Source organism: Cavia porcellus, unplaced genomic scaffold (assembly GCF_034190915.1).
Source record: "Cavia porcellus strain 051 isolate PalLab524CR breed Dunkin Hartley unplaced genomic scaffold, mCavPor4.1 scaffold_25, whole genome shotgun sequence".
NCBI lineage: Eukaryota > Metazoa > Chordata > Mammalia > Rodentia > Caviidae > Cavia > Cavia porcellus.
In genome coordinates, this window is record NW_026947508.1 from 24,444,798 (window position 1) to 24,470,597 (window position 25,800).

Sequence of the window (25,800 nt, forward strand, 5' to 3'; positions counted from 1 at the left end):
AGAAATCAGACAATTTTTCAGAGCTGAATGGCAATACAACATTCCAGAACTTGTGGGACACAATAAAAAAAGTTTTAAGATAGAAATTTATAGCAGTAAATATCCATATTAGGAAAAAAAAGGCAAGCACGTATAAACAACTTAATAGTGAACCTCAAACTTCTAGAAAAAGAGCAGGCTAAACCAAAAGCTCATACAAGGGAAGAAATTATATAGAGATCAGAGCAGAAATTAACACACCTAGAAACTAAAAAAAAAAAAAGCAAAGAATCAATGAATTGAAGAACTGGTTCTTTGAAAGATTAAACAAAATTGACAAACTTGTAGCTAACTTTATAAAAAGAAAATGACTCAAATCCACACAATTAGGAATGAAAAGGGTGAAATCACAACAGACCCTGCAGAAATTCAGAAAACCTATACCTACTTTAAAAACTTGTGTTCTAACAAGATGGAAAATACAAAAGAAATGGGAAGAGCCTAGATACATATGAATTACCAAAGGTGAATCAAGAAGATAGAAAAATCCTAAATAACCCAGTATCAATAAATAAATCAAAGACGTAATTAAAAACCTATCAACAAAGAAAAGCCTAGGCCCTGATGGATTCCCTGCTGAATTCTACAAGAAATTTAGTGAAGACCTAACATCACTACTTCTCAAACTCTTTAATGGAATTGAAAGGGAAGCAATACTGCCAAAGTCATTCCTAGAAGCAAGTTCCAAAACCAGAGGAAGATCCAACTGAGAGAAGTACAGGCAACCTTCCTAAAGAACACTGACACAAAAATCCTCAGTAAGATACTGGCAAACAGACTGCAGCAAATCATCAAAGACTGTACACCATGGTCAAATGGGATTCATCCCAGGGATGCAGGATGGTTCAACATATATAAATCTGTAAATGTAATACATCACATTAACAGAGTCAAGGACAAGATCAATGGAATAGATTCGAAGATGCAGAAACTACTGCAGACACACTAAGCCACCTTATCTTTGACAAAGGTGCCAAACACATTCACTGAAAGAAAGACAACCTCTTCAATAAATGGTGCTCGAAAAACTGGCTCTTCACAAGCTGAAGATTAAAACTGGACCCGTATCTTTTACCATGTACTAAGTTAAAATCAGAATGGATCAAAGATCTTAATATTAAATCAGAAATATTAAATCTGCTGGAAGACAACAGGTAAAACTCTTGGAAGACACTGTTGTAGGCAAAGACTTAAACAAAACATAGGAACACAATATAGGAACACAAAGAATCAACAACTGGGATCTCACCCTATTGAAAACCTTTTGCACAGCAAGAGAATCCACCAACAGTGAAGACAACCCACAACATGGGGGAAAATGTTTGCCAGCTGCTCCTCAAAGAATTACTATTAAGAACATACAAAGAACTCAGGAAAAAAAAACTCAGTCCTTCCAGACTTAAAGACCCAAACCAAAAATGAGCATAAGATGAATACTCACTTCTCAGATGAAGAAATACAAACAGCGAGGGGCTGGGGATTTAGCTCAGTGGCATAAAGCGCCTGCCTTGCAAGCAGACAGTCATGAGTTTGATCCCTGGTACCGATAAAAAGGAAAAAGACAATAAAAAAAAAAAATACAAACAGCAAATAAATACATGAAAAAATGTATCACTCAAGAGATGCAAACTAAAACAGAGAACTCATCTCACTCCAGAAAGAATGGCTAAATTCAGGAAATCAAAAAATAACAAATGCTGGGGGGTGGGGAGGAACCCTTTTCCACTGTTGGCAGTAATGTGCAGACTGGTGCAACCACTGTGGAAATCAGTGTAGAGATTCCTAAAAAAAAAAAAATAGGATTGGAGTTCCCATTCAACCTAGCTATTCCCCTGCCAGGTATCTTCTCAAAATTAAAACCATCACACCACAGTGATGTATGTGCACCCACACTTATAGTAGTACAGTTTATAATAGCCAGATCTTGGAAACAACTTAAATGCCCATCAACTGAGGGATGGATAAAAAAGATGTGTTTTTATACAATGGAGTACTACTCAGCTATAAAGAATGATAAACTGGGCACTTTTATAGGTAAATGGATGCACCTTGAGAACATACTCATTAGAGAAATGACACATGTAAACATCGTAGTTTCAGTAGTGTGACAAACTGAAAACGTATACATTTATGTATATATAAAAAATTAAGATAGTTATACTACTTTCTCTGAGCTCACTGAAGAGAAAGATTTGCACTGATATTGTTTATACAACTGAAGGTAGATGCCTTGTGCTCTGTGTGATTTGGGGATGACAATGGGCAATGTAGGTACCATTGTTGATCCCTGATTGACATGCTTTGAAATTGTGGTGTGACTTGTTTTCTTTTTTTTTAGTCTTTGAATAAAATGGATTTGAAAAAAAATTTTTTTGAGGATAGTCTGGGCAATTTAGCAGGACCCTGTCTCAACTTACAAAAAAAAAAAAAAAAAAGACGATATATAGCTCAGCGGTAGAATACTTTCCTAATCATGCACAAAACCTAGGGTTTAACCCCCAGCACACATGTCCAAAACAAAACAACCCATGTCTTTTAAAAAGCAGCTAAGGGGGCTGGGGATTTAGCTCAGCGGCATAAGCGCCTGCCTTGTAAGCAGGCAGTCGTGAGTTCGATCCCTGGTACCTATAAAAAAAGCAAAAAGACAAAAAAAAAAAAAGCAGCTAGGTGTGGTGGCACATGCCTGCTATATAGGAAGTTCAAGCCAGCCTGAACTACACAAGAACATTTCAAAAAAAAAAAAAAAAGAGCAAACAAACAGGATACAGCTATGTAATAGGATGAGATGATTCTAAGGTTTATATGAGGTAAAGACATTAGAGATTGAACTAGCACATTCAGTTGCAAAACTGTCTCAAGTACTGAGAAAATGGAGTACTGAACTTAACTAAAACTGAAGTTTGGCAGTGAAATAAAGAGGCGAGGCAAGGCAATTTTCTGGACAGTCAAGATTATCAGAACAGACTATAGAATCTAAGCTTGGTAAGAATGAGGTAAAATAGGACAGGGGATTTAGCTTAGTGGCATAAGCGCTTGTCTGGCAGGCTCTAGGTTGTGAGTTTGAACCCCTGGTACCAAAAAAAAAAAAAAAAAAAAAAGAGTTAAGAACACAAGTTCAGAATCAGCAATAAGACCAAAGAACTGTAACGAAATACCGCCCATTTTTAACTACTTATGTCTATATATCTGATTACCCTCTCTAGACTGGGCAAGCTTCCCCAAAGTGGCTCATTATCTTAACCACATAAATTTGCTATCTGGGTGGGTGGGCGGTAAAATTAAAAAGGAATCCCCCAAGGTATTTCTAAAACTCACTTGGAATGAGATGCTGAACTCATACTGTATCCAAAACCTGAACTAGAGAATATACCATTTATATCTTAACTATGATAAAATTTGCCTTTATTAAACAACTGGGTAGCAGAATTCTGATCTTCCCAATCTTTATTTTAATTCCTTGAGGTAAATTTGCAGGACTCAAAACAGGGCTTGAGAATTAGGAGGCAGAGAAAGGAGAGGAGGCTCAAACAAGACTCAATTTGGGGGTAGAGGGGGGAAAAAAGGCACAAAAAGCGTGTAAAATATGTTTTATTGTTCTTTAAAAGGATTCAGGGTTTGGTTTTAAATCAGGCTGCACACCTTTCATCAGTCTGACATCTCTCTTACCATGTCAAACTGGCTCCAGCTAACAATACTTCATTTAAACCAAAAGAAAAAAATTGCTCTAATTTTTAGGGAAAAAATCCAGTTCTGAGGACAATTAACATTAGTCTGTAATTTAAGACAAAATGATGGCTAATGTTTCATGTTGCTTTCTACACACTCCTCACACAGAACCAGGAATGTAATTCAACTCAGGCAGGCATGGATACTGATGTGACACTATGACCCACACACACATGCATGCGCACGTGCGCACACACATGCACACACGCACGCACATATACCTCCTCCAAAGAACAAAATTCAGAGCATGTCAAATAGAAAAGGTTTGCGATGGTGTTGAGCAAAACCCTTGGAGTCAACAGCCTACCTGAAATTAGAGGGTATGCTGTTTTGATCTTGACTCTACGGTAAAGAAATCTACTGTCACATTCAGAAAAAAATATTTTGGATAGTACCATCATTTTTTACTTTAAAATTCTAGAAACAATGTCAAAAAGCATTATTTTGTTTTTCTTCCTGGGACGAGGAAGGAGAGAATCTACAGATTTGCATTTAGTTAAAAAATCAAATGAACTCCCGCAATAGGAAATAGGCAGTTCACAAAGCCGGCCAACGTCTGAGGTATCATCACAATGTGAGACAAGGTCCCAGTCCATTCTTATGGGTCCAAATAATGCTTACAAAATGGGACCCTTTGGTTCTGCAGAATTTCCAGCAGGACAAGATGACTCTAAGCCTGTATTCAGAACCTCTGAAGGAGGGCACTATTAAGTGTATAATAGTTAAGTGAAGAGAGTGCTTTTAAACTCTGAAGGTGATTCTCGGTTTGCTGTCAATACACTCTTGTTATAACTGCCTTCCACAAATAAGGACCTAAACAGCTCTTCTAGATCAACACATTGAATCCAGCAGGGACTTTTCAAGAAAAAATTCTACTACACCATTTCATAAACACTAGGTCCCTTTGCTACTCAATGCGTTACTTGAGGCCTCTCTTCTACCCTATTACAGGCTGTGGATACTTACACACCAGGCATTGATTCTGAACCAGTGATTTTTTTTTAAAATCTCAAAAAGAATCTAATAAGAAAAATAACAAGGCAATCTGGTTAGATTGAACTGTGCATATAGAGAAAAGTCTGGAAATAACCCCCACAGACATTTCTCAAGAACAAAATACAAATTTGCTGTTGCTCCTTTGACCGTTTCTGAAAATTCAGAATACAAAAATTTCTAAAATAAAAATTTTAAGCTACCAGAATTCTCTGACATCCTAAGACAGAAAATCATAGCAGTGCTATAGCCCACGGTTGGATGGTCTGTAGACAGTGTGCTAATTCTCTGCCTGGATATATCTTTAATGACGGCTTAGAGTCATCCTCTTCAGAAAACAAGTTTCTGCAATACCCACTGTTAGCTTTATTCACTGGGAAAGAAAACTCTACTCTTAGCTCAGCTCCTTAGGAGAAAGACTCAGCTTCAAATGCCATTCCCCCACTAATTTACCAAAACAAAAGGTGCTGGCTACTTTGCCTCATGTTAGATCAAAGCTTTGAAGAAAAGAAAGTAACATGAACACCCCATCATCAATAAAGACTAAAAACCACCTGGATCATATAATATAATATATATATATATATATATATATATATGCCATTGCTTTTTTTTTTTTTTTTTTTGGTGTTTTTGTTTTTTTCTAAAAGTGCCCAGGTGGGCTTAAGGCTGCCAGACTGCACGCAAATCTACAGCAACAAGGGCTTCTCCTATTCCATCTACAATGTATCAGGGAAGGGAGAGGACAGGAGAAAGGAGAGAAGGAGATAATATATCTTACTTCCCCCTAAAAAAAAAAACCCACCACAGAGAGATCTATGTGCCGAGCACAGTGGAAGAATGTACTCCTCCAAACAGATGGATATGCAAAGGCTAATATTTTGCTGGTTTTCTTTAGAGATCTATTTTTGAAAATGTTAAAAAAAGACAAGAGATTTTGAAATAATTCAATTCTGGCTGAAATTAAAACTCCGAAATTAGGAGCAAATCACCCTTCACTGAATTAATCCCTTTTCTTTGTCTTTTTCTTTTCTTAAACATTTTATTTATGTTATTATAGGATTTCTATTTTGTTTGCTTTTTTCCGATCATTAGGAGTGGTTGAGGAGTACTGAATCCATCATCACTACTTTGATGACACAGGTAAGATTTCAGATTCACATTTCCAGGTAGCAAGAGTCCCCTCTAAATGCCACAATCAAGTAAGCCTTCGTCTGTTTCTTCCTACTGAACACAGCAATGCCCATTGGTATCTCTGAAGCGTAATCGCATCTTAGGTCGGTATTTCTCCAAGTAAAGCAGCTGTTTGGAATTGAATGCTCCTCTTCTTTTTCTGAAAATATAAGAATGGCAAACTTTGTTTCTTAAAAAAAAAACTGAAAATGCATTATTTATGGTTTAAGGTTTTTCTACTATTTACCTTGCTGAAATGATCATATTTCCATAAGACATCATTCTTTAACAACCTAAACTGCAGTGTAAATAAAACTTTGTGCGCCTTCTTAGAAAGATTAGAAAATCTTTGTGTGCTGACATTAGTCTGTTCAAATAAACATTAGAATGGTTTATCCAGAGACATCTGACTATACCCTTCCCAATTAGATTAATGTATCTTCTGATTGGCAGCAAATATTTAGTAAAAAAAAAAAAGGACATTGTGGCATATACCTGTAATCCGAACACTTGGAGGCTTAGGCAGAAGGATCACTGCAGGTTCAAAGCCAGCCTGACCTACATAGCAAAACTTTTTTTGTTTGTTTGTTTGTTTTTGAATGGGGCATGCTGGGACACACCTTTAATCCCAGCACTCTTGAGAGTGAAGTAAAAGGATCATAAATTTAAGCCTAACCCACAGAATTTAACAAGATCTTGTCTGAAAACAAAAATTTTTTAAAAGGCTGGGGATGTAGCTCAGTGTGAAGACCCTAGGTACAATCCCCAAATACACACCCCCATACACAAAGACAAAGCAGCAGGTTTAAGATATATATTGAAATGTTGGGTCTGGGGATTTAGTTCAGCAGCATAAGCACCTGCCTTACAAGCAGGTGGTTGTGAGTTCGATCCCTGGTACTGATAAAAAGGAAAAAGACAAAAAAAAAAAATGTTAACTATGCTAGAGTTACTACCATCATGCCCTCTTTCAGTCTTTCCTCTTTTTTTTTTTTTTTCCTTTTGGTACTAAGGATCAAACTCATGACCTCACACTTGCCAGGCAGGTGCTTACAACACTGAGCTAAATTCCTGGCCCCTCTTTCCTCTTTTCTTAAGGGCTAAAAGAAAAAGGCAAAACGACAACTGCCAAAGAATTCTAGACAATGGAGCACGGCCTATTACGTCTGACCAATGCCAAGGTTTTGTCTGTACACTACCATCCAGATTTTGTGCAGGGACAGGTCCATTAGGAGTCCCAAGTGACTGAACTGCTCCTCTGCACATTCTTCTTGCCTCTTGGTAATACAAAGCTGCACGTGTAAAATACTCTGGAATCTCTTGAAAGGGGCACTAAATCAATGAGATGTTATCTAACTGTTCATTTTTCAAGATTCTCAGACATTCAAATAATATAATGGATATACCTCACAATGCCCAAACTTGACACCCATCTCTAAGCCTAGGAGTCAGCACACTGAGTTTCCTTATCACTTGCTCTACTTTTTCTCCTTTGTGGTGCTGGATCAAATCTAGAGTCTTTTTTTTTTTTTTCCTTCTGTTCAGCCATTTCATATAGGAGGAGGGCACGGAAAAGCCCTCCCTCTTCAGATCATGGCAACTTTCATCTATCCCATAAGCATAGACACTAAAATCTATCACAAGAGAAAATGTGCTAGTCAAATGGGAAAAAACCTAGAGTCTTATGCACGCTAGTGCTCTTCCACTGAACTACAGCTCAACCCTGCTCTACATTTTGTACTATCTTCTATCAAACAATATTGTAAGTTATTTTACTTGCTACAAATAGATACTTGCCATAAGTCATTCCTCATGTATAATCTTACTTTATGTGTCTCTGCACTAAAACCTCATACTCACTGTCTTATAAACTGAACTGCATCTTCATACTTCATTCCACATTCAATCAAAGCAAGTGCAACCAACACAGGTGCCCTGCAAAAAGAAACATATTTGTAATTATCCATAAACCTTTGAAAATGAAGAATTTCATAAAATCTGATTTTTTATGTTACCAAGACAAAGCAAAGTTTGTGCTTTTGTTTTCCCTGTATACTAAAATATCTGGTATTTTCCTATGCAGTAAAAATAGCTCTACAACATTTATGAAATTATCGTTTTTACTATCACAGTAATTTCTAAATTTGAGAGATCTTTACTCTTTAAAACATCACATTACAACTCAAACTTCTCATCATTATCTATCATCAAAAATGTACTGACTTTTAACCATTATTAAGGTAAAATAAATGGCCAAACATATCTCTCAAGGGTCTCAGAATATTCATTACAAATTGACTTTAGTGTCTCCTTAGCAAGGAACTGGGCTTTTACAACTGAATCCTCTTGATGAGCTAAGTGAGTGCCAGAAAATAATTACGAACAGTTCTTTCAGTATTTTCTTAAAATTTAACAAAGAAAATTATGTCCTGTGATGTTGTTTTAGAGATAAAGTCTCACTATGTAGTTCAAGCTTGCCCTGAACTCATTATTTAGCTCAGGCCAGCCTCACACACACTCCAATCCTCCTGTCTCAGCTTCTCAAGTACTGGGATTATAAGCATGTGCCATCATTCCTGGATTGGAAATTGTATTTTTTAAAAAGCCTACTTTTTAAAAACGTTGTGTACTACTTAACTAGGATAGCTACTGCTAATAAAATTTCCCCAATTAAAGTTAAAACCCAATGTACAGCTTTCAGGATAAGGACTCAAACTTCTGACCTTATGAAGCTATCTACACCACTTCAAAGGAACAAAACACAGCTAACAACCTGAGTCGCCAACACCTTGAGACAATGATAGCATATACTACTATTGTGGGTCAAACTGCACATCACAAAGTTGTATTGAAACTGCTACTAATAATTAATGCAATGCTATCCCAAAAATGCTTAGAGAAAAAGCAATTCTCATTGTCTATACATCTGCTTTGGAAAGTTTAAACTTTGGTGATCTGTCCTCTAGCTATTAACTATCCATTCATCTCAATCCAAAATTAACATGTATAGACTCATTAATCTCTAAAATGATTTTAATTTCCTTGCCAATTTTAATGACCTAAACCTTTGATTATTTAAAAATGGGGAAACATTTTCTAAACTTTATTAATATAGTATGACATCAGAATTAGACAATCAAATGAAACACAAAAGACTGTTTTGAAAAATCCTTACACTAGCTTTTGCTCTCTTTCCAGTAATTTAATATTATTTAGTATAATACAAGCAAGTTTCTACAAAGTGAAATTTTTAAGTGGCTTACTTAAGTATGATAAATGATCTCAGACAAAATATAAAAGTTTACCTTCCCAATCCTGCAACACAATGCACTGCTACACAGCAACCTGGCTCTTCACGAAATTTGGTTTTTAACAGGTTCAGCCAATCATCTACTATCTGATTAGGGGGTGGAGCTCCATCATCAAATGGCCAATCCTGAAAAGAAATGACGTTTTACATTAAATTGGCATTTTCTGTACTACTAATATCCTAATACAGAAGAGTTGTACATCATGGACAAGGCAGGCCTAACTGAACTATCTATACTATATATCTGTTATCACAAATCTGATCACTGCTGAAAAATTACCCAACTGAATTTAAATGTGTCAAGAAAATCAGTCTCCTCAATGAAATGCAATCTGTGTCACGTGTATCTAAATTTATTTTATAGAAATCCCTATCAGAGTCATTATGAATAGTAATTAGACGTAACAGAGAAAGCTACAATTAAAGCCAAAACCAAGTAAAACAGGACAAACACATGCTAATACAATTTTAACGTCCACTCTGGCAAAGAGGACCACCTGCCATCTCACTGGTCTCTACAAGTATTTTTGATTATCTACCAAATGACTCAAAATATTATGTTTTCTTTAGAGAAAGACTCATTACTATTTCCAAGAACTAGTGAATCTAGGCCATGCATGGAGGCTGAGGGAGAAAAACTGCCAGGAGTTCAAGGCCCACCTGGGCTACACAGTAAGTTCAAGGGCAGCCTGACCTACATAATGAGATCTTGGATCCAAAAACACCAAAAAACAAAAAATAAAAATAAGTGAATGTAACAGAAACACACTCTTTGTGTTTATTACATTAAAAAAAAGGCAGGTACCCAACCTTTAAACCTCTGCCTATGACATACATATCCCATTTAACAAAGACAACGCCACATGATGGAGGCCATTTTCTCAAGCAACCCTCTCTTTTTAGATTCATCAGTTTGAGTTGTCCTTCAACCCCATGTACATCTATTATAGGGACATAAACTTATCTTCCTTGCAAGAGATCCTAAGAAATCAATACAAATGGGTGGGACTCATTTTATAGATTCTCTTCTCTGAAGAACAGAAATACTAGTTGGAAACTTTTTAAAAACATAAAGTTACTCTACTGAGTCTGAATAAAACACTTTAAGATACTAGAGAAGGAGCAAGAAAGCAACAGTGCACTAAATTGATTCTACATTCATTATTGGAACCACTAGAACACTTCATGAAGCCCATTAGCCACAAAAGCACATTATGTTTCAATTGTCAACTACGCCCCATAATTAAAGAGCTGCCAGTGCTATTACAAATATCACTACAGTTTAAATAGCAATAAAATCTGTAAGCACCTTAGTCAAGAGTCTCCTTTAACACTTCCTAAAATGCACCTAAGAAACAATTTATCTAAAAAAAGGGGGGTGGGGGGGCTTTTTATTTGTTGAAAATACTCTGCATTTGTAGATTTTTTTTTTTTTTTTTTTGTCTTTTTCCTTTTTATCAGTACCAGGGATGGAACTCACGACTGCCTGCTTGCAAGGCAGGCACTTATGCCACTGAGCTAAATCCCCAGCCCCCATTGGTAGATTTTTAAAGACACAAGTGAAAAAAATTGTCAAAGCAGTAAGCCAAATAAATTTTAAAAGAGCATTATCAATACTTTATCTATCATAAACTTTAAAAAAAAGCAAAATTCCTGGGCCTCAAGTTACATAAATATCTTTGAGAGATACAACTTATTTGTAGTGAAAAACTACAATACTACACACTTACTAGAACATGGATTCCTTCTTTTTCAACTGGAGCTTTATCATACGTAGCATCACAAACTCGAACCAAAGTTGTCACTCCATACTTCTTGAGTTCCTTTAAAGAAAAACATCAGGGAACTTACTTTTGGAACCTGAAACCAAAGCTTCAGAAATGTACCATTACAACTTAAAACAATGAGATACCATTCTTATATGAAGATTAAAATTGTTTTCATTGTTGTCAGATATGGTGGCACATGACTATAATCCTAGCACTCGGGAGGATCACAGTGTGTTAAAGGCCAATCTGAGCTACATAGTGAGTACAAGGCCAGCCTTAACAACACAACAAGATCCTGTCTCAAAATCAAACAAAACAAAGTATCATTCTCATTAATTTATATATATATATATTCTCACAAGTTATTCTAATTGCTAAAAGACTGATACAAAAGTGACAATATTATATTGAGTTAAGAGTTTTGTTTTTCAAAGTGTAAATAAAATCATATTAAAATGGCCAGGTGTTTCTGCCCACGCCTGTAGTCCCAGCACCTGGGAACCAGAGGCAGGACTGTCACGAGTCCACGGCTAGCCTGTGCTACATAGTGAATTCAAGGCTATCCTGAACTATTCAGATGAGACCTTGACTCAAAAACAACAACAAAATCACACTAAAATGAACTTTATAGTTTTCATTCATTGAAAGGCTACTTTTTTATGGTAAGCATTTGTGACCAAATTAAAATCTCTTTTGGCCTCAGTTTTGCCTATGTGCCTTCCACCCTATCTCCCTGTAAAATGATAATTTCTAGATCTTCCAGTTTTCTATGTCAACTCCATAAATCAACAATCACATTTAGAAAAAAAAAATTAGGGGCTGGGGGTTTAGCTCAGCGGCATAAGCACCTGCCTTGCAAGTGTGTGGTCATGAGTTCGATCCCTGGTACCAATAAAAAAGGAAAAAGACAAAAAAAAAAAAAAAAAAAAAAAATCACATTTAGACTGAAAAACCTGGAAATGATTTACAAGTTTACAGTCAAATGTTTGCCAAATGAATAATTTCTCCAAAACTAATATAGGAAAAATACAATTAAGGATCTGACATGATGCTACCTATAACATGGAATAAAATGGTTCCCCCAAGTTTTCAGACCTTTGCATATAACTGAGTAGTTCTGGGGTGACTTTTCATCACAGGTGGTTAAAATCTTTGATGTGTACCATGACCATTAGTATGAGAGGACCAGATTGTCAGTTCTAATGCATATAATCTGCCAAAGGTAAATTACTAATTGGCTCAGAAACTCAGTTTTGTCATCTGAAATAACCATGGTACCTATATTTGTGACCTTAAATACAAACACTGCTTACTGCAATGTTAACTACATATTGTGCTCAATAAATGTTATTTTAATAAATGTAGAAAGAATACATAAAAATCATAGTACTAGATAATTTCTACAATATTCCCAAATTCCATAAGTGCTGTTTCAAAAATTCACTAACTAGGGCTGGGGATTTAGCTCAGCAGCATAAGCGCCTGCCTTGCAAGCAGGCAGTCATGAGTTTGATCCCCGGTACCGATTTAAAAAAAAAAAAAAAAATTCACTAACTCAACACAATGTGAGACAGGATTGGTGGGCTAGCCACCCATATTCCAATTACAGATTTTTTTTTTTTGGTAATGCTAGGGATTGAATCCAAGACCCACTGCTTAAAGTTAGGCAGTTACTTTACCACTGAACTACACCATAGCCTTCCAATTACAGGGATTTTTGTTCCATTATGGGGGATATTTTTGAGACAGGCTCTCACTATGTAGCTCAGGCTCGCCTCAAGGCCCTGGCAATTCTCCTGCCTCTGCCTCCTAAGTGCTGGGATTACAGGCATGAACCATCACAAACGGCTGAGATTGTTTCTAAACATTAATTTCCAAAGGATTTTTAGCCTAAAAATCAATGCCCAAAAGACTAAGTCACAATCTTACCTCTGTGAATTTGTTGAGAGTAGCATTGGTAGGGTTATGAGTTATCAGAAAACGCATGTTCTCATAGGAGATCTCCACAGGGGCTGGACGGTTCATTATGGCAAATAAAAAGTGTGAGCGTGCGTGTGAAGTGTGCGATGGGGAAAATGGGGGGAAAAAAATCAACAAATCTTGAAATGTTTCACAGCAGAAAACATTAAAAAGACCACTAAAATGCCTAACATCAATCAATATTTTATCTATTCAACTTGTTTATTCTTTACGAGGCTTCTCTTCAAGATAAGCAAAAGTATTTAGAATCCACTTGAATCCAAATTCAAATTAGGCCTCAATGTCTGCAGATGGATACCTTCAGACTCCAAAAAACTCCAACTACATACAAAACGTAAGCAGCCTTTACTACATTTAGGCACTAGTGAGACAAGTTAAAAGTGTAGGTCGTTTTCCACTTTTGTTTACTTGATGCTTAATTTTACTGGAGTCATTAAAAAGAAAATGTTTGCAATTAAAAAAAAAAAAGACAATTATTTCTGAGGCCAGTCTTGGTATCCAGAGTCTTCAAGGCAATGTTAATTATGGCACATAGAAGCCCCAAGCTCACTTGTCAGCGAAAACGCTGTGCTGAGCCTGGCAGAAGTCTGCCCTCACGCTCAGAATCGCCATAAATGTGCAACGTATATTCCAACGAAAAACCTGAGGGAAAAAAGCATAAAGAAAATGAAATAAGGTTGATAGCATAGTGAACACAATTTCTTAAATCAAGAATAAATTATTTAAGAGCCAAAGACATGTGAAATGTTACTAATTCTAAACAACTATGGAGAATAGGATAAAGAAGTATACCAACAGTTTTAAAGGATTAGAAACACAAAAGCATGTCTTTCTTTTTTTCAAAACTGGTTCAATCACCAACCATGGTGGTACACACCTGTAACTCAGGAGGCTAAAGCAGAGATTTGCTGCAAGTTCAGACCAGCCTAAACAAACTGAGTTCGAGGCCAGCCTGAACTGCATAGTAAAACCCTGTCAGAAAGAAAGACAGAGAGACAGACAGACAGATAGATAACTTTGTGGAAGGCAGTAATGAGAAAATAAATAATTTTTGTTGTTGCGTGTTGAGATATTGCTAATAGTCGAGGCTGGGCTTAATATTTTGACCCAGTAGGTATCGTGGCAAATGCCTATAATCCTAGCACTCAGAAAGCTGAGGCAGAAAGATGCTGTGAGACCAGTTTGGGCTACATAAGCAAGTTCAAAATCAGCCAGCACTACACTAAGAGACCCTGTCTCCAAAGGGAAAAAAAACACTGTCATGATCTTCCTGACTCATCCTCCAATATCCAGGATTATGGACATGCTCCACCACACCCAGCTCTTTGTGAGCTTTTATAAAAACAGGTCCGTGGAGGGAAGACTTCTTAAAAGTACCTTTTACCATTTTTTAATTTTTTAAATTTGGGTGTGGCCTGAGCTCAAATTCAAACTGAAGTTTGCCAAAGTATACACCAATACCTGCTGACTCAACTGGTATATAAATCCCACCTTCTCATTTCTAGTCCAATTTACCTTTATTATTTTTCACATTACTGCCTCAAGAGTACAAAATTATTCAAAGGTCACTGATTCACACAGCATTCTGCCCCCCTCCCATATAAACCCTACCAAGACACAAGGCAAGAAAAATAACAAAATTTTAAGTATTATTTTAGGCCTGCTGCTCTGAAACACAGTCATCTTTATAGCTGGCTCAGTCTGAGACTATCAATATAATCATAAAACTCCTCTGAAACACCAACAAGGTCTAAATTCTCACAACTTGCCTCTTCCTTAAACTACGGATAAATGCTTAAGTCATAGGGCTGGGGACATAGATCTGTATAGAACATTTCCTTTGCCTAATAAACCTAAGAACCTGTTTACAGTTGAGCGTGCCAAAAATAGTCCCAGGTTTTTATGTACGACAATCTAACTGTACTACCTGCATCTGATGACCCAGCACCACAAAAATAATAAAAAAAAGTCTCTAAAAACAATTGTGACCAGATACAAAGAAATGAAAGATATTGGCTATTTCAGTAAGAAACAAAATACAAACAAGCACCTAAGGCCTATCAACTTTCAAATCTATTCTAGCCTTATTTTAGTGATAACTTTATAGGTATTCTTGGCCAGGGATTTAGCTCAGCGGCATTAAGCACCTGCCTGGCAAGCACGAGGTCGTGAGTTCAATCCCCAGTACAAAAAGAAAACCTTATAGGTATTCTTAATGATATTCTTATTTTATAAGTGTGGTATTACCATGGATACAAACACAAAACTAAAACATTCCTAAAATATAGAAGAGACATATAAAATTCAAAAGAATTAAGAACTTAAATTGTGCTAAGGATACAGCTCAGCAACACAGTGCCTACCTGGCAAACTCAAGGTCCTGAGTTCAATTCTCAGTACCAAAAAAAAGAAGAGAGAAAGAAATAATACCAGCCAAACATGGGTCATACCTACATCCCAATCCTAGGAGGCTGAGATAGAAGGATCACAAGTTTGAGCACAGCTAGGGTAACTTTGGGATCTAGGGGAATCTTTTATCAAAACTCAAAAAATTTAAAAAGGGCTGAAGATGTAGCTCAATACAAAAGAAAAATTTCAATAATACCTCATAAGTTACGCACTACTGTAAAAATATAAAACTTTTGCTCAAAATTAAGATAAACAAAATATATGGTACTTCTCCTAACTGTAATTCCAACTATAACCCCAAAACACCGTAGATTATACACAAAAATATTTTAGAGTACTCCACATATAGTCAAGGAATTTCAGAACTAGGAGAAAGGTAAAGAACTACTCCTAGTGATGGAACATACCTATACTCCCAGCCCTCAGAAGGCTGAGGCAGGAGAATCAAGGCCAGCCTGGGCTGTTCGAAGTAGTAAGTTCAAAGCCAGTCTGAACTACAATGAAGTACTCAAACTTTTAAAACCCAACATAAAAACTTTCAGGGCTCAAAAAGGTTAAAGGTAGTTAAGACCATACTACTAACTATAGCAAATGCAGGACAAGATCTCTGGTCGTCTTCTCAAAATTCTGTTCTTTCAATTATGGAAGTAGCTATATATTTTTCAAGTCACAGTCCTTTTTATGTAAGCATAACTTTCTTCAATTATCTGTTTGGATGATCACATGCAACTCTGTGACCTTGTAAGTGGGCAAGATTACTAAAATAACTACCCAAAGAATGATGGTTTGTATGCACTACACAGCAAAACACAAGGAAATTCTAAGCTGTTTGAACCTTCTGGTTCGATGATGTTATCACACCTAATATGTGTCAGATGAGTAAAGGCACTGAACGACTCACACTAGAATGATGACCGGCCTAAAAAGTTACAGCTCTAGCGTTTCCACTCAACAAACAGAATAAGCTTTATCCCTTTTTGCTTCTTCAACCTCATTTTGGAAGAATGACTTTCTTTTCTTTTTTCTTTTTTTTTTTTTGGTGCCGGGATTGCGCTCACCACCTTACATTTGCCACTTAACACCACTGAGCTAAACTCCCAGCCCTGGAAGAATGACTTTCAAGGATAAGAATAATTCATTATTAGATTTTCAATTTCTAATACTGAGAGCACCAACAAACAATTTTTCTACCAAAAGAAAGTATGTCCTATCAATGATAAATACATGATAAAAAGCAAGGTTTATTGGGCATGGATGGTGTGGCACATGCCTGTAATCCCATGCTCGAAAGCTCAGGCAGGAAGATGGCCATGAGTTTGAGGCCAACCTAGACTACACAGTGAGATTCTGTATCAAAAACAAAACAAAAAAGAATCTCAACCAAACGCAGGGGGGGGGGGCAAGTCTTTGTTCCCTCCCCCCCAAGAGCGCCAACTATATAACAGTAAAATTTTTGCACCTGTCAGTTCAGCTAAACCAACTTAAGTGTGTCTGGTGACACATTTAAGAATACAAATTAAACAGCCTGTAAAAAAAAAAAAAACAAACAACCTACCACAGCTGGCAAGTACTCACAAGTTACAGAGTCTATATTTTAGTGTAAGTTCTGCACCTGCACAACATTCAGGAAAAACGTTCTTGTAAAGTTCTCTTTCTCCTCTGACGTTAATTTTGCTCTACCTATATAAGTAAAAACTGATTACTGGGCTGGCATGTGGCTCAGTGATGAAGTATGTGTTCAGCAGATTCAAGGTCGCAGACTCAATCTCCAGTATCACTCTCCCTCCCCAAACCACGTGGTGTTATACATTATACATGACATACAATGTAATGGCAATCAAATTCAAATATGCATCCAAATGTTCTTTTATCTTTCATAGAGCCTATCTTTTAAAAATGTTTTATTTGGGACACTTCATTTCCGAGGCAGTATTTCAAATTTCAATAAAAGAATGTAAAAAAAATAAATAAATAAAATAAAAGAATGTAACTTCAGTTGTGAGTTCGATCCCCGGTACCGATAAAAAGGAAAAAGACAAAAAAAAAAAAAAAAAAAGAATGTAACTTCACTGAAGATTAGAAAAGATAATCTGTGAGAGATATTAAATACTCCCTATTTGTCCTGAGTAGGTATCTGTCCTTTCCCTCTCCGTACTGCCCCCCCACCTTCAAATAAATTGTCCTTTATTTAGAAAAAAAAAGGGAAGACATAAAGAGAAAAAAATGAATAAAAGGAGTTGTAAGCACAGTCCCAACAAGCTGACATAGTGTACTGACCAATAAGACGAAGTTCAGTGACATGAGATTACTTAAAACTGCATAAGTATATGCCAGAGTTTAAACGTGTAATGTCAAAATTCTACCATTAAATCTACCTAGATAAGAATGTAAAATCAAATGCATGAAACAATACAATAGCTATCATTTAAACATGGCACAACAGACTGGGGATTTAGCTCAGTGGCATAAGTGCCTGCCTTGCAAGCAGGCAGGCGTGAGTTCGATCCCTGGTATCAATAAAAAGGAAAAAGACAAAAAAAAAAAAAAAAAATCTTAAACATGGCACAATCTTAAAATGGAAAACTATACAGAAGTTAAAAATAAAACAAATCTGTCAGGCCTGGTGGTACATGTTTATAATCCTAACTATTAGGGACCACAAGTTCAAGATCAGCCTAGGCAATTTCGCAAGACCTTATCTCAAAGTAAAAACTTAAAATCAGCTAGGGATATAGCTCAATGAGCACTTACCAAACATATGTGAGACCCTGGATTCTTAGTACCATATTTTTTAAAAACCTATAATGAACTAATATGGAAAAAGGACTAAAAGATACTACTAAATAAAAAGACCAAAGTGGCTGATAGTATGAATGGTATGTTTAAGAAATATCTGTGAGTACTATATATGCTTTCATAACAGTGAACTATCTGAAAGATTACAAAGATAGAGTAACAGTGGTTTCCTGGCAGTGGGGAGGACAGGATTGGAGAAGGAAGATCAGAACCCTAACTTTCTTTATGCTAACATATACTTTTAAAAACTGCTTTAATTTTCTCCATATATGTATATTACTTGTTTAAATTCTAAGTTGATAAGAAAAATCAATAATGATTTAACTTTTTTTTTTTAATCGGTACCGGGGATCGAACTCACGACTGCCTGCTTGCAAGGCAGGCGCTTATGCCGCTGAGCTAAATCCCCAGCCCCTTAACTATGTTTTTAACAATGCTATAATCAGAGTATTAACAAAGAGGCAATAGAATGGTTCTGTCCCCAAACAGGTTCCCAAGCTGACCCATAACTACACAATTCTATAAAGTTTTCATTTTGGTTAAAGATAATAAATAAAAGAAATTCATACCCTGCATTATCAAGCATTAATATAGTAAATTCAAAGGTATGAGGGAATTTTATAAAAGCAGCTCTAGTTAACTTAACTAAGCCTTACTGGGAATTCTTTTAAAAATCCTATCAATCCACTTTCACCAAGTTTTCCACAGAGAAATCACTCTGCTAGCTACAAATTAAAGGATATAACAAAACTCTTTATTTTAATGGAGTAAGCCAGTACTCATCAAATTAAAACAGGACATAATAGTAAAAATACATAATAAAGGAACTGTAAGTGTGAGAAAATAAAAGCAAAAGTCAAAGAAAAAGCAAGGGCAGGCATGGTGGCACACACCTGTAATCACAACACTCAGGACACTGAGGCAGGAAAATCTCTGCAAGTCTGAGGCCAGACCGGGGTAATACAGTGGGTTCAAGGCTAGCCTGACCGGAATACTGAGACCCTGTCTCAAAAACAAAAACCAACAACAAGCGAACAAAAGAAAAGCCTATGTTTATTGTATTACTTTTCTTACCAGAAAGTCATAAAAATTTGTGTCAGCTTAGTTTCTACAATCGGGCAACACACAAGCATAATATGCACTGCATATTAGACAAATCTTGCAACAATTTTTTCCTAAAACAACTTCATTTTACATCAGTACACACCTGTACTTCCTATCAAAATAAGTACAAATAAACTTTCAATAGTAAAGAATTTATCCAAATAAGGAGACACATATTTTCCTTGAAATGTCTAGTTAAGAACAAACTCAAGCGTCTACTGGACATATATATCACGTACTTTTAATAGGGACATCAAGACCAATTTAAAAAAAAATTCCTGTCAGATGTAGGTATAGGTAAAGACTTTCTGAACAGAACACCAATGGCACAAAATATACTGGAAATCCACAAATGGGGCCATACTGCTGGACACGGTAGCACATGTCTGTAATCCCAGCACTTGGGAGCACTGAGGTAGGACTGCTGCAGGTTCAAAGGCAGCCTGAAATGCATAGTAAAATCCTGTGTCAAAAAGACAAAAACAAGGGCTGGGGGTTTAGCTCAACGGCATAAGCACCTGCCTTGCAAGTGTGCAGTCATCCCTGGTACGATAAAAAAGGAAAAAGACCAACAACAACAACAAAAAAAAAAAGACAAAAACAAAAAACAAATGGGTCCGTATCAAATTAAAAACCCTGTGCAATTCAAAGGAAACAACCAACAACGAAGACAACCTACAGAGTGGGCAAAACTTTTCCCAGCTACTCCTCAAACAGAAGACTAACACCCAGAATATATAAAGACCTCAAAAAATTAGACACTCCCCAAAATAAAAGACCTAATCAAAAAATGGGCAACTTAAATGAAAAGACATTACTCAAAAGTTGTTCAGATGGCCAATAAATACATGAAAAAATGTTCAACATCACTGGTCATCAGAGAAATGTAAATTAAAACAACATTGAGCTACCACCTTATTCTAGAAAGAATGGCCATCATCAAGAAATCAAATAATACAGGGGCTGGGGATTTAGCTCAGCGGCATAAGGGCCTGCCTTGCAAGCAGGCAGTCGTGAGTTCGATCCCTGGTACCAATAAAAAAAAGAAAAAGACAAAAAAAAAAAGAAATCAAATAATGGGCTGGGGATTTAGCTCAGCGGCTTAAGCGCCTGCCTTGCAAGCAAGCAGTCGTGAGTTCGATCCCCGGTACCGATAAAAAAGGAAAAAAAGACAAAAAAAAAAAAAAAAAAAAAAGAAATCAAATAATACTACACTGGTGTGCAGTGGAGGGGGGGATTCTACACTGTTGATAGAAATGTAAATTAGTATAACCACTACAAAGATTCCGCAAAAACACTAAAAATAGAAATTCCATTGGACCCAGCTATTATCCTTCTAAGAATCTTGCTGTTAAAATCATATTACAGCGATACGTGCTTATCAATATCTACAGCAGCACAATTTGTAACAGGTGAGTCTACACACTCTGCCATAAAGAAGAGTGAACTTGAGGTATTTTTAGGTAAACAGATAATGTTAAAAACACAATTTTAAATATCACATGGTATTAAACAAATCACATGGTTTCCTTTAAATGAGAAACCCAAAAATATAAAGAGCAAAATAAAAGATAAATAATAGTAAATAGTTATTTTTGAACGGGAAGGAGAACAAGAGATGGGATGGCAGCAGAAGGGAAGAGAGGGGAGAGGGATTTAAAAAAGAGAATTGAAGAAGATAAAAATGGAAACAGCTTTCTCAAATTGGAAGGAGAACAAGAGTTGAAGGGGCAAGGAGAAACAAAGAATTAAGATGTATTATATACATGTATAAATTTCCCACAATAAATGTACTCTTGTACTAATAAAAATTAAATTAAAAAAACTCCTGTTACGACAGATCTTACATTTTGTAGGAAAAAGGGGGAGGAGGGGGCACAAACGTCACTACTAGGGGAAAAAATGCAAAGTAGGGGAATCAGAAGTGCCAGAGGGGAGGAAGGACCCTAAATTTAAATAAGCCTATCAGTAATGGCCTTGCAAAAACAAACAAAAAAAAGTGACATTTTATCCATGACCTGAGAGTGTGAGCCAAAAAGATACTTGGGAGACCGTTTCAGGCACCAGAGATTAGACAGAGTAGATTTTGAGGTGGAGACATGCCTGGAGGGTTCCAGGAACAAGGGGGCCACAGTGCTAGGGGGGCAGAGGACAAAGGAATGAAGAGTCAGAGGAGACAGCCTTATGGGCCACTGGCTTTTATTCACAGGATGGTACTCCACAAGATGCCAGTAGAAGGGTTTGAATCAACACTGACAATTTATGTTTTAAAAGGATCACTACAGCTGCTGTGAAAAGAGAGATTATAAAACAAGTAAGGGTGGTTTAGGGAGATGGGACAGAAGGTGATGCTATAATCCAAGAGAGATAATGCTAGCCTGGACCAAGGTAGTAGCAACAAACAGGATAAGAAAGGGTCAGTTTCAAGATAAATTCCAAAATACAACCCAAGGACTGTCCATGGAAGTTTGTGGAAGGAGACAAGGTCCTAAGTAACTGTAAGAACTCACAGATGCCTAATTTAACATTCAGAGCCTGTTCAAACAGTAGACAGTTGAGTAGGGGAACTTTAAAAAAGTATTACTATATTTACTACATTTTGATCCTTTGAAAAAGTATCTAAACGCTTGTAAACTGGAGAAAACTTACTTTTACTAATTAAACATTTATGTTCTGGTTAATCTCAAAACAAGTTTTGTTTGTTTTTTGGTTTATGGTTTTTTTTTTTTTTTTGTACTGGGGATCAAACTCATGACTTTGAATTTACACCACTGAGCTAAATCCCTGGCACAAAACAAGTTTTTTTTTCTCATAATTTACTCCCAACTCATCAGTGCTCTCCAGAAAAAGCTATATATCCTCTGTGTTATCTACTTTTTTTATCTTCTACTGTTGCACTGGTCAAATTAATAAAGAATACTTCTGGCTTCTTGAAACTTAGAAGTCTGACTCAAATTATGTCTTTCTCCTCCGTCACTGAATAGAGTCCTAGTGAATTCATAGTTTTTATTAGTTATCTGTCATATACAAAGATCCAAGATATCTATAAATTTGCTAAAAATAACAAGTTTTAGAGGCTGGGGATTTAGCTCAGCAGCATAAGCACCTGACTTGCAAGCAGGTAGTCGTGAGTTCGATCCCTGGTACCGATAAAAAACAAAAGGACAAAAAATAAATAAATAAATAACAAATTTTTGTTTTACCACTTAAAATTTTTTCCATTACTCCCTGGGGTATTTCTACTTTTCTACTTTCTCATTTAAGGAAAAAATTTGAGAATCAAATTCCAGTACAGAAATCAATAATCAGTTCTATAAAATAGAACTGTGACCTTGGTGTCTTAACATTTCATAATCAGCAGAAGACAACAGGGCTTGACACTCAGAAAGGAAAGCAAAGCAATTAACCAACAATCACACCTGCTTCTGAGACCAGTGACAGTAATTTACTGAAGTCCTGTAGGCCTCGATGCCACCCAAATGAAAAAGAGGTGTGTTCCCAATTTGTGTGTGTACCCCAGTGATTAGGAGTAGTCCTTTTCTAGAAATTTCTATCTTTAAAATTAGCTTTTTTTTTTTTTTTTTTTGAGGCAAGGTCTCACAGTATAGTGCAGGCTGCCCTTGAACTCACATATCTTTATAATCGCAGCACTTGGGAGGCTGAAGCAGTAACAGGCCAAGTTTGAGAACAGGCTGGGCTAGTGAGTTCAACCCAAGTCTGAACTAAACAGTGCGACTCTATCTCAAAAAACAAAAACAGGGCCAAGGATTTAGCTCAGAAGGTGCAAGGTCACAAATTCAATCCCTAGTGGGGGTTGGGGGGCAATGTAGATTCCTACAGACCCACCCCAGAATTCAGCTCAGTAGGATCTGAAATAGAGTTCAGGAATCTGCATCATAAAAAATAAAAAAAATTTAAAAAACAGGGCCAAGAATTTAGCTCAACAGCGTGAGTGCCTGCCTTGCAAGCACAGGGTCATGAGTTTGATCCCCAGCACTGTTAGAAAGAAAAGAAAACAACAAAAAACTGTATTAAGTACTTTTAATTCCGTACTTCATTATTTCCTCTAAAATTAGCAACTCTTCAGACAAATCTGTCCAAATGTCATTTCTTCTTTCATAGTATTTGTTTTGTTGTTTTATGAGCCAGGGTCTTGCTACGGAGTGTAGGCAGGCCTGGACTGGCCTCAAACTCAGTGTTCCTCCTGCTTGATTCTCTTGCCTGGGACTCCCAAATGCTGGGATTACAGGCATGTGCCACCATGCCCAGCTATTAAATAAAAATTAAATGAAATTAAGTGACACTACAGAAAACTTTCACTTTCCTAAACACAAAAATTTTTTATACTGGTTAATGACATTAAAATTTCTAACCACAACCGGGCGTGGTGGCTCATGCCCATAATCCCAGCACTTGGGAGGCTGAGGTGGGAGGATCGTTGTGACTTCGAGACCAGCCTGGGCTACAAAGTGAGCTCAAGGCCAGCCTGAACTGCACAGTGAAACCCCAATACAAAAAAAAAAAAAAAAATTTCTAACTGCACAATCCTAATAGTGGGTATTAATCTAATTGCTTTCAGTTAATCTTTTGAAAATTACACTGAGTCGTTCTATTAATTTGATTCTGTGTTGATAGTTCTATTTCCAGGCAAAGGTATCATGATTACCCCTCTTATGGGCTTTAAGTTTTAAAGACTTGAACATTTCAAGAATCCCAAAGCCAGGGATATAGCTCAATGGCACAGTGCCTGCCTGGCAAGCACAAGGTCCTGAGTTTAATTCTCAACATACATATACACACACAAGGAATCCCAACTCTCATTTTTTTTTTTTTTTTTTTGACAGGGTCTCATTATGTAGCCCAGGTTGGCCTCAAACTCACAGCAATTGTCCTGCCTCAGCCTCCCAAGTGCTAGTATTACAAGTGTGCACCATCATACCATGCTTCTTGCACATTCTTTTCCTAAACAACTGTGGTAATCTCCTTACACAGAACTACCACCAATTAAGGTACTCTCCCATGAATTAAATCTGTTTTCCCTCATCGATTTACACTTCTTTCTTAACTCTCAAAAGCTTATATAATTTTCCTGGGGAACAATTTTAAGGTTTTTTTTTCTTTTTTTTTCTTTTTCTTTTTGCCTTTTTCCTTTTTATCGGTACCAAGGATCGAACTCACGACTGCCTGCTTGCAAGGCAGGCTCTTATGCCGCTGAGCTAAATCCCCAGCCCCCTTCTTTTTTTTTTTTAATTTTTTTTTTGTGGTACCAGGGATTGAACTCACAACCTCGTGCTTGCCAGGCAGGCACTTATGCTGCTGAGCCAAATCCCTAGCCCCCAATTTAAGTTTTTTAATCTTTTTATTCAGTTTCAGCATCACTATACATACATACATTAACCCAAGAACTACTCAATGAAGCAATTTTTTCCTTAATAAATACATTTAAGATTCTAAATTTTAATTGTACTAAAGCAAATTCAGTAATAAGAATTTGAAAGGACACCTGAATTCAGCCTATCCACACTACTCTGAAATGTTTTCTCAACTAGGTCAGGACAGTTAGAATGACATTAACAGCTGCAAGTTCCTGAGGTTGCAAAATAGATACTTGGGAAAGGTTATTTGAATCACCTTTCAAAATAACCTACAGCACAGGAGCAGCATGCAAAGCAAAACTTTCCAGGCTACTGTTAGCATTATTTAAAATATACCATGGTTCAGAACTTAGTATTTTATGAGTCAACTTAACTTTCACTTCCCATTTTGTCCAATGTATAGAAAAATACATTTTGTCCATTATCTATCCCCCCAAAATGGAGAAGGAAACATGTACAGTATACAAAATAAAGCATTCCAAAACACATCTTGTCAGCATAAATTCTTTTGTTTTAGCCCCAGAAATTTTTCTGCTGTCAGGGCATTTTGGTCTAAATTTCCCCTAAAGCCAATTAACTTACATTTCACTTCCTCTCCTATACCTGCTTTTTATTAATCACAATTTATATCATAAACATCTCTGTATACATGCTGCTAGTGGCCTTTTAAATATACTATTACCTATTATGTTTATTTTCACAAAAACAGAAACACTGACCAACTTTACAACTCAGAGTAAATGTTTTCATGCTATACACAAAATGTACAGTAAAAATGGTAAAACATCTCTATAACATCATTGTCAAGAGATTATTATTCTTTTCTTACTAGCTTAGTTCAAATTCCTCTTCTTTTCAATTAAAGAATATAAAATTCTCCAGTCATGGTGACATATGTCTGCAATCCAGCACTCTGGGAAGCTAAGGCTTCAGAAGGATCAAAAGTTTGAGCCCAGCCTACACTATTTATCAAAACCCTGTCTCAAATGAAAAAATAAAAGGATTGGCCAACAGTTGTGGCGCATGTAGTCTGAGCACTTGGGAGGCTGAGGCAAGACTACTTCACGTTTGGGGCCAGCTTGGGCTACACAAGTGAACTCAGGGGCAACCTGAACTACACAGCAAG

General features: G+C 36.6%; 1 protein-coding gene and 1 non-coding gene across 3 annotated transcripts in view; both read right to left on the reverse strand.

Annotated features, from left to right (window-relative positions):
* Positions 1–3,611: 3,611 nt before the first annotated feature.
* Ptp4a2 (protein tyrosine phosphatase 4A2) overlaps positions 3,612–25,800 on the reverse strand; it is a 29,062-nt gene continuing 6,873 nt past the window's right edge. For both annotated transcript variants that reach the window (XM_063235972.1, XM_063235973.1), the window contains exons 2-6: positions 12,940–13,632; positions 10,972–11,064; positions 9,237–9,367; positions 7,792–7,866; positions 3,612–6,091 (exon numbers count right to left, since the gene is read on the reverse strand). In XM_063235972.1, the coding sequence (XP_063092042.1) occupies positions 5,983–6,091; positions 7,792–7,866; positions 9,237–9,367; positions 10,972–11,064; positions 12,940–13,035 (504 nt within the window). In that variant the 5' untranslated portion in view covers positions 13,036–13,632 and the 3' untranslated portion in view covers positions 3,612–5,982. The remainder of the gene's footprint in view (positions 6,092–7,791; positions 7,867–9,236; positions 9,368–10,971; positions 11,065–12,939; positions 13,633–25,800) is intronic.
* On the reverse strand, positions 7,463–7,601 carry LOC111757224 (small nucleolar RNA SNORA29). The gene has a single exon (XR_002791602.1). It is a non-coding gene; the product is annotated as a small nucleolar RNA SNORA29 (small nucleolar RNA).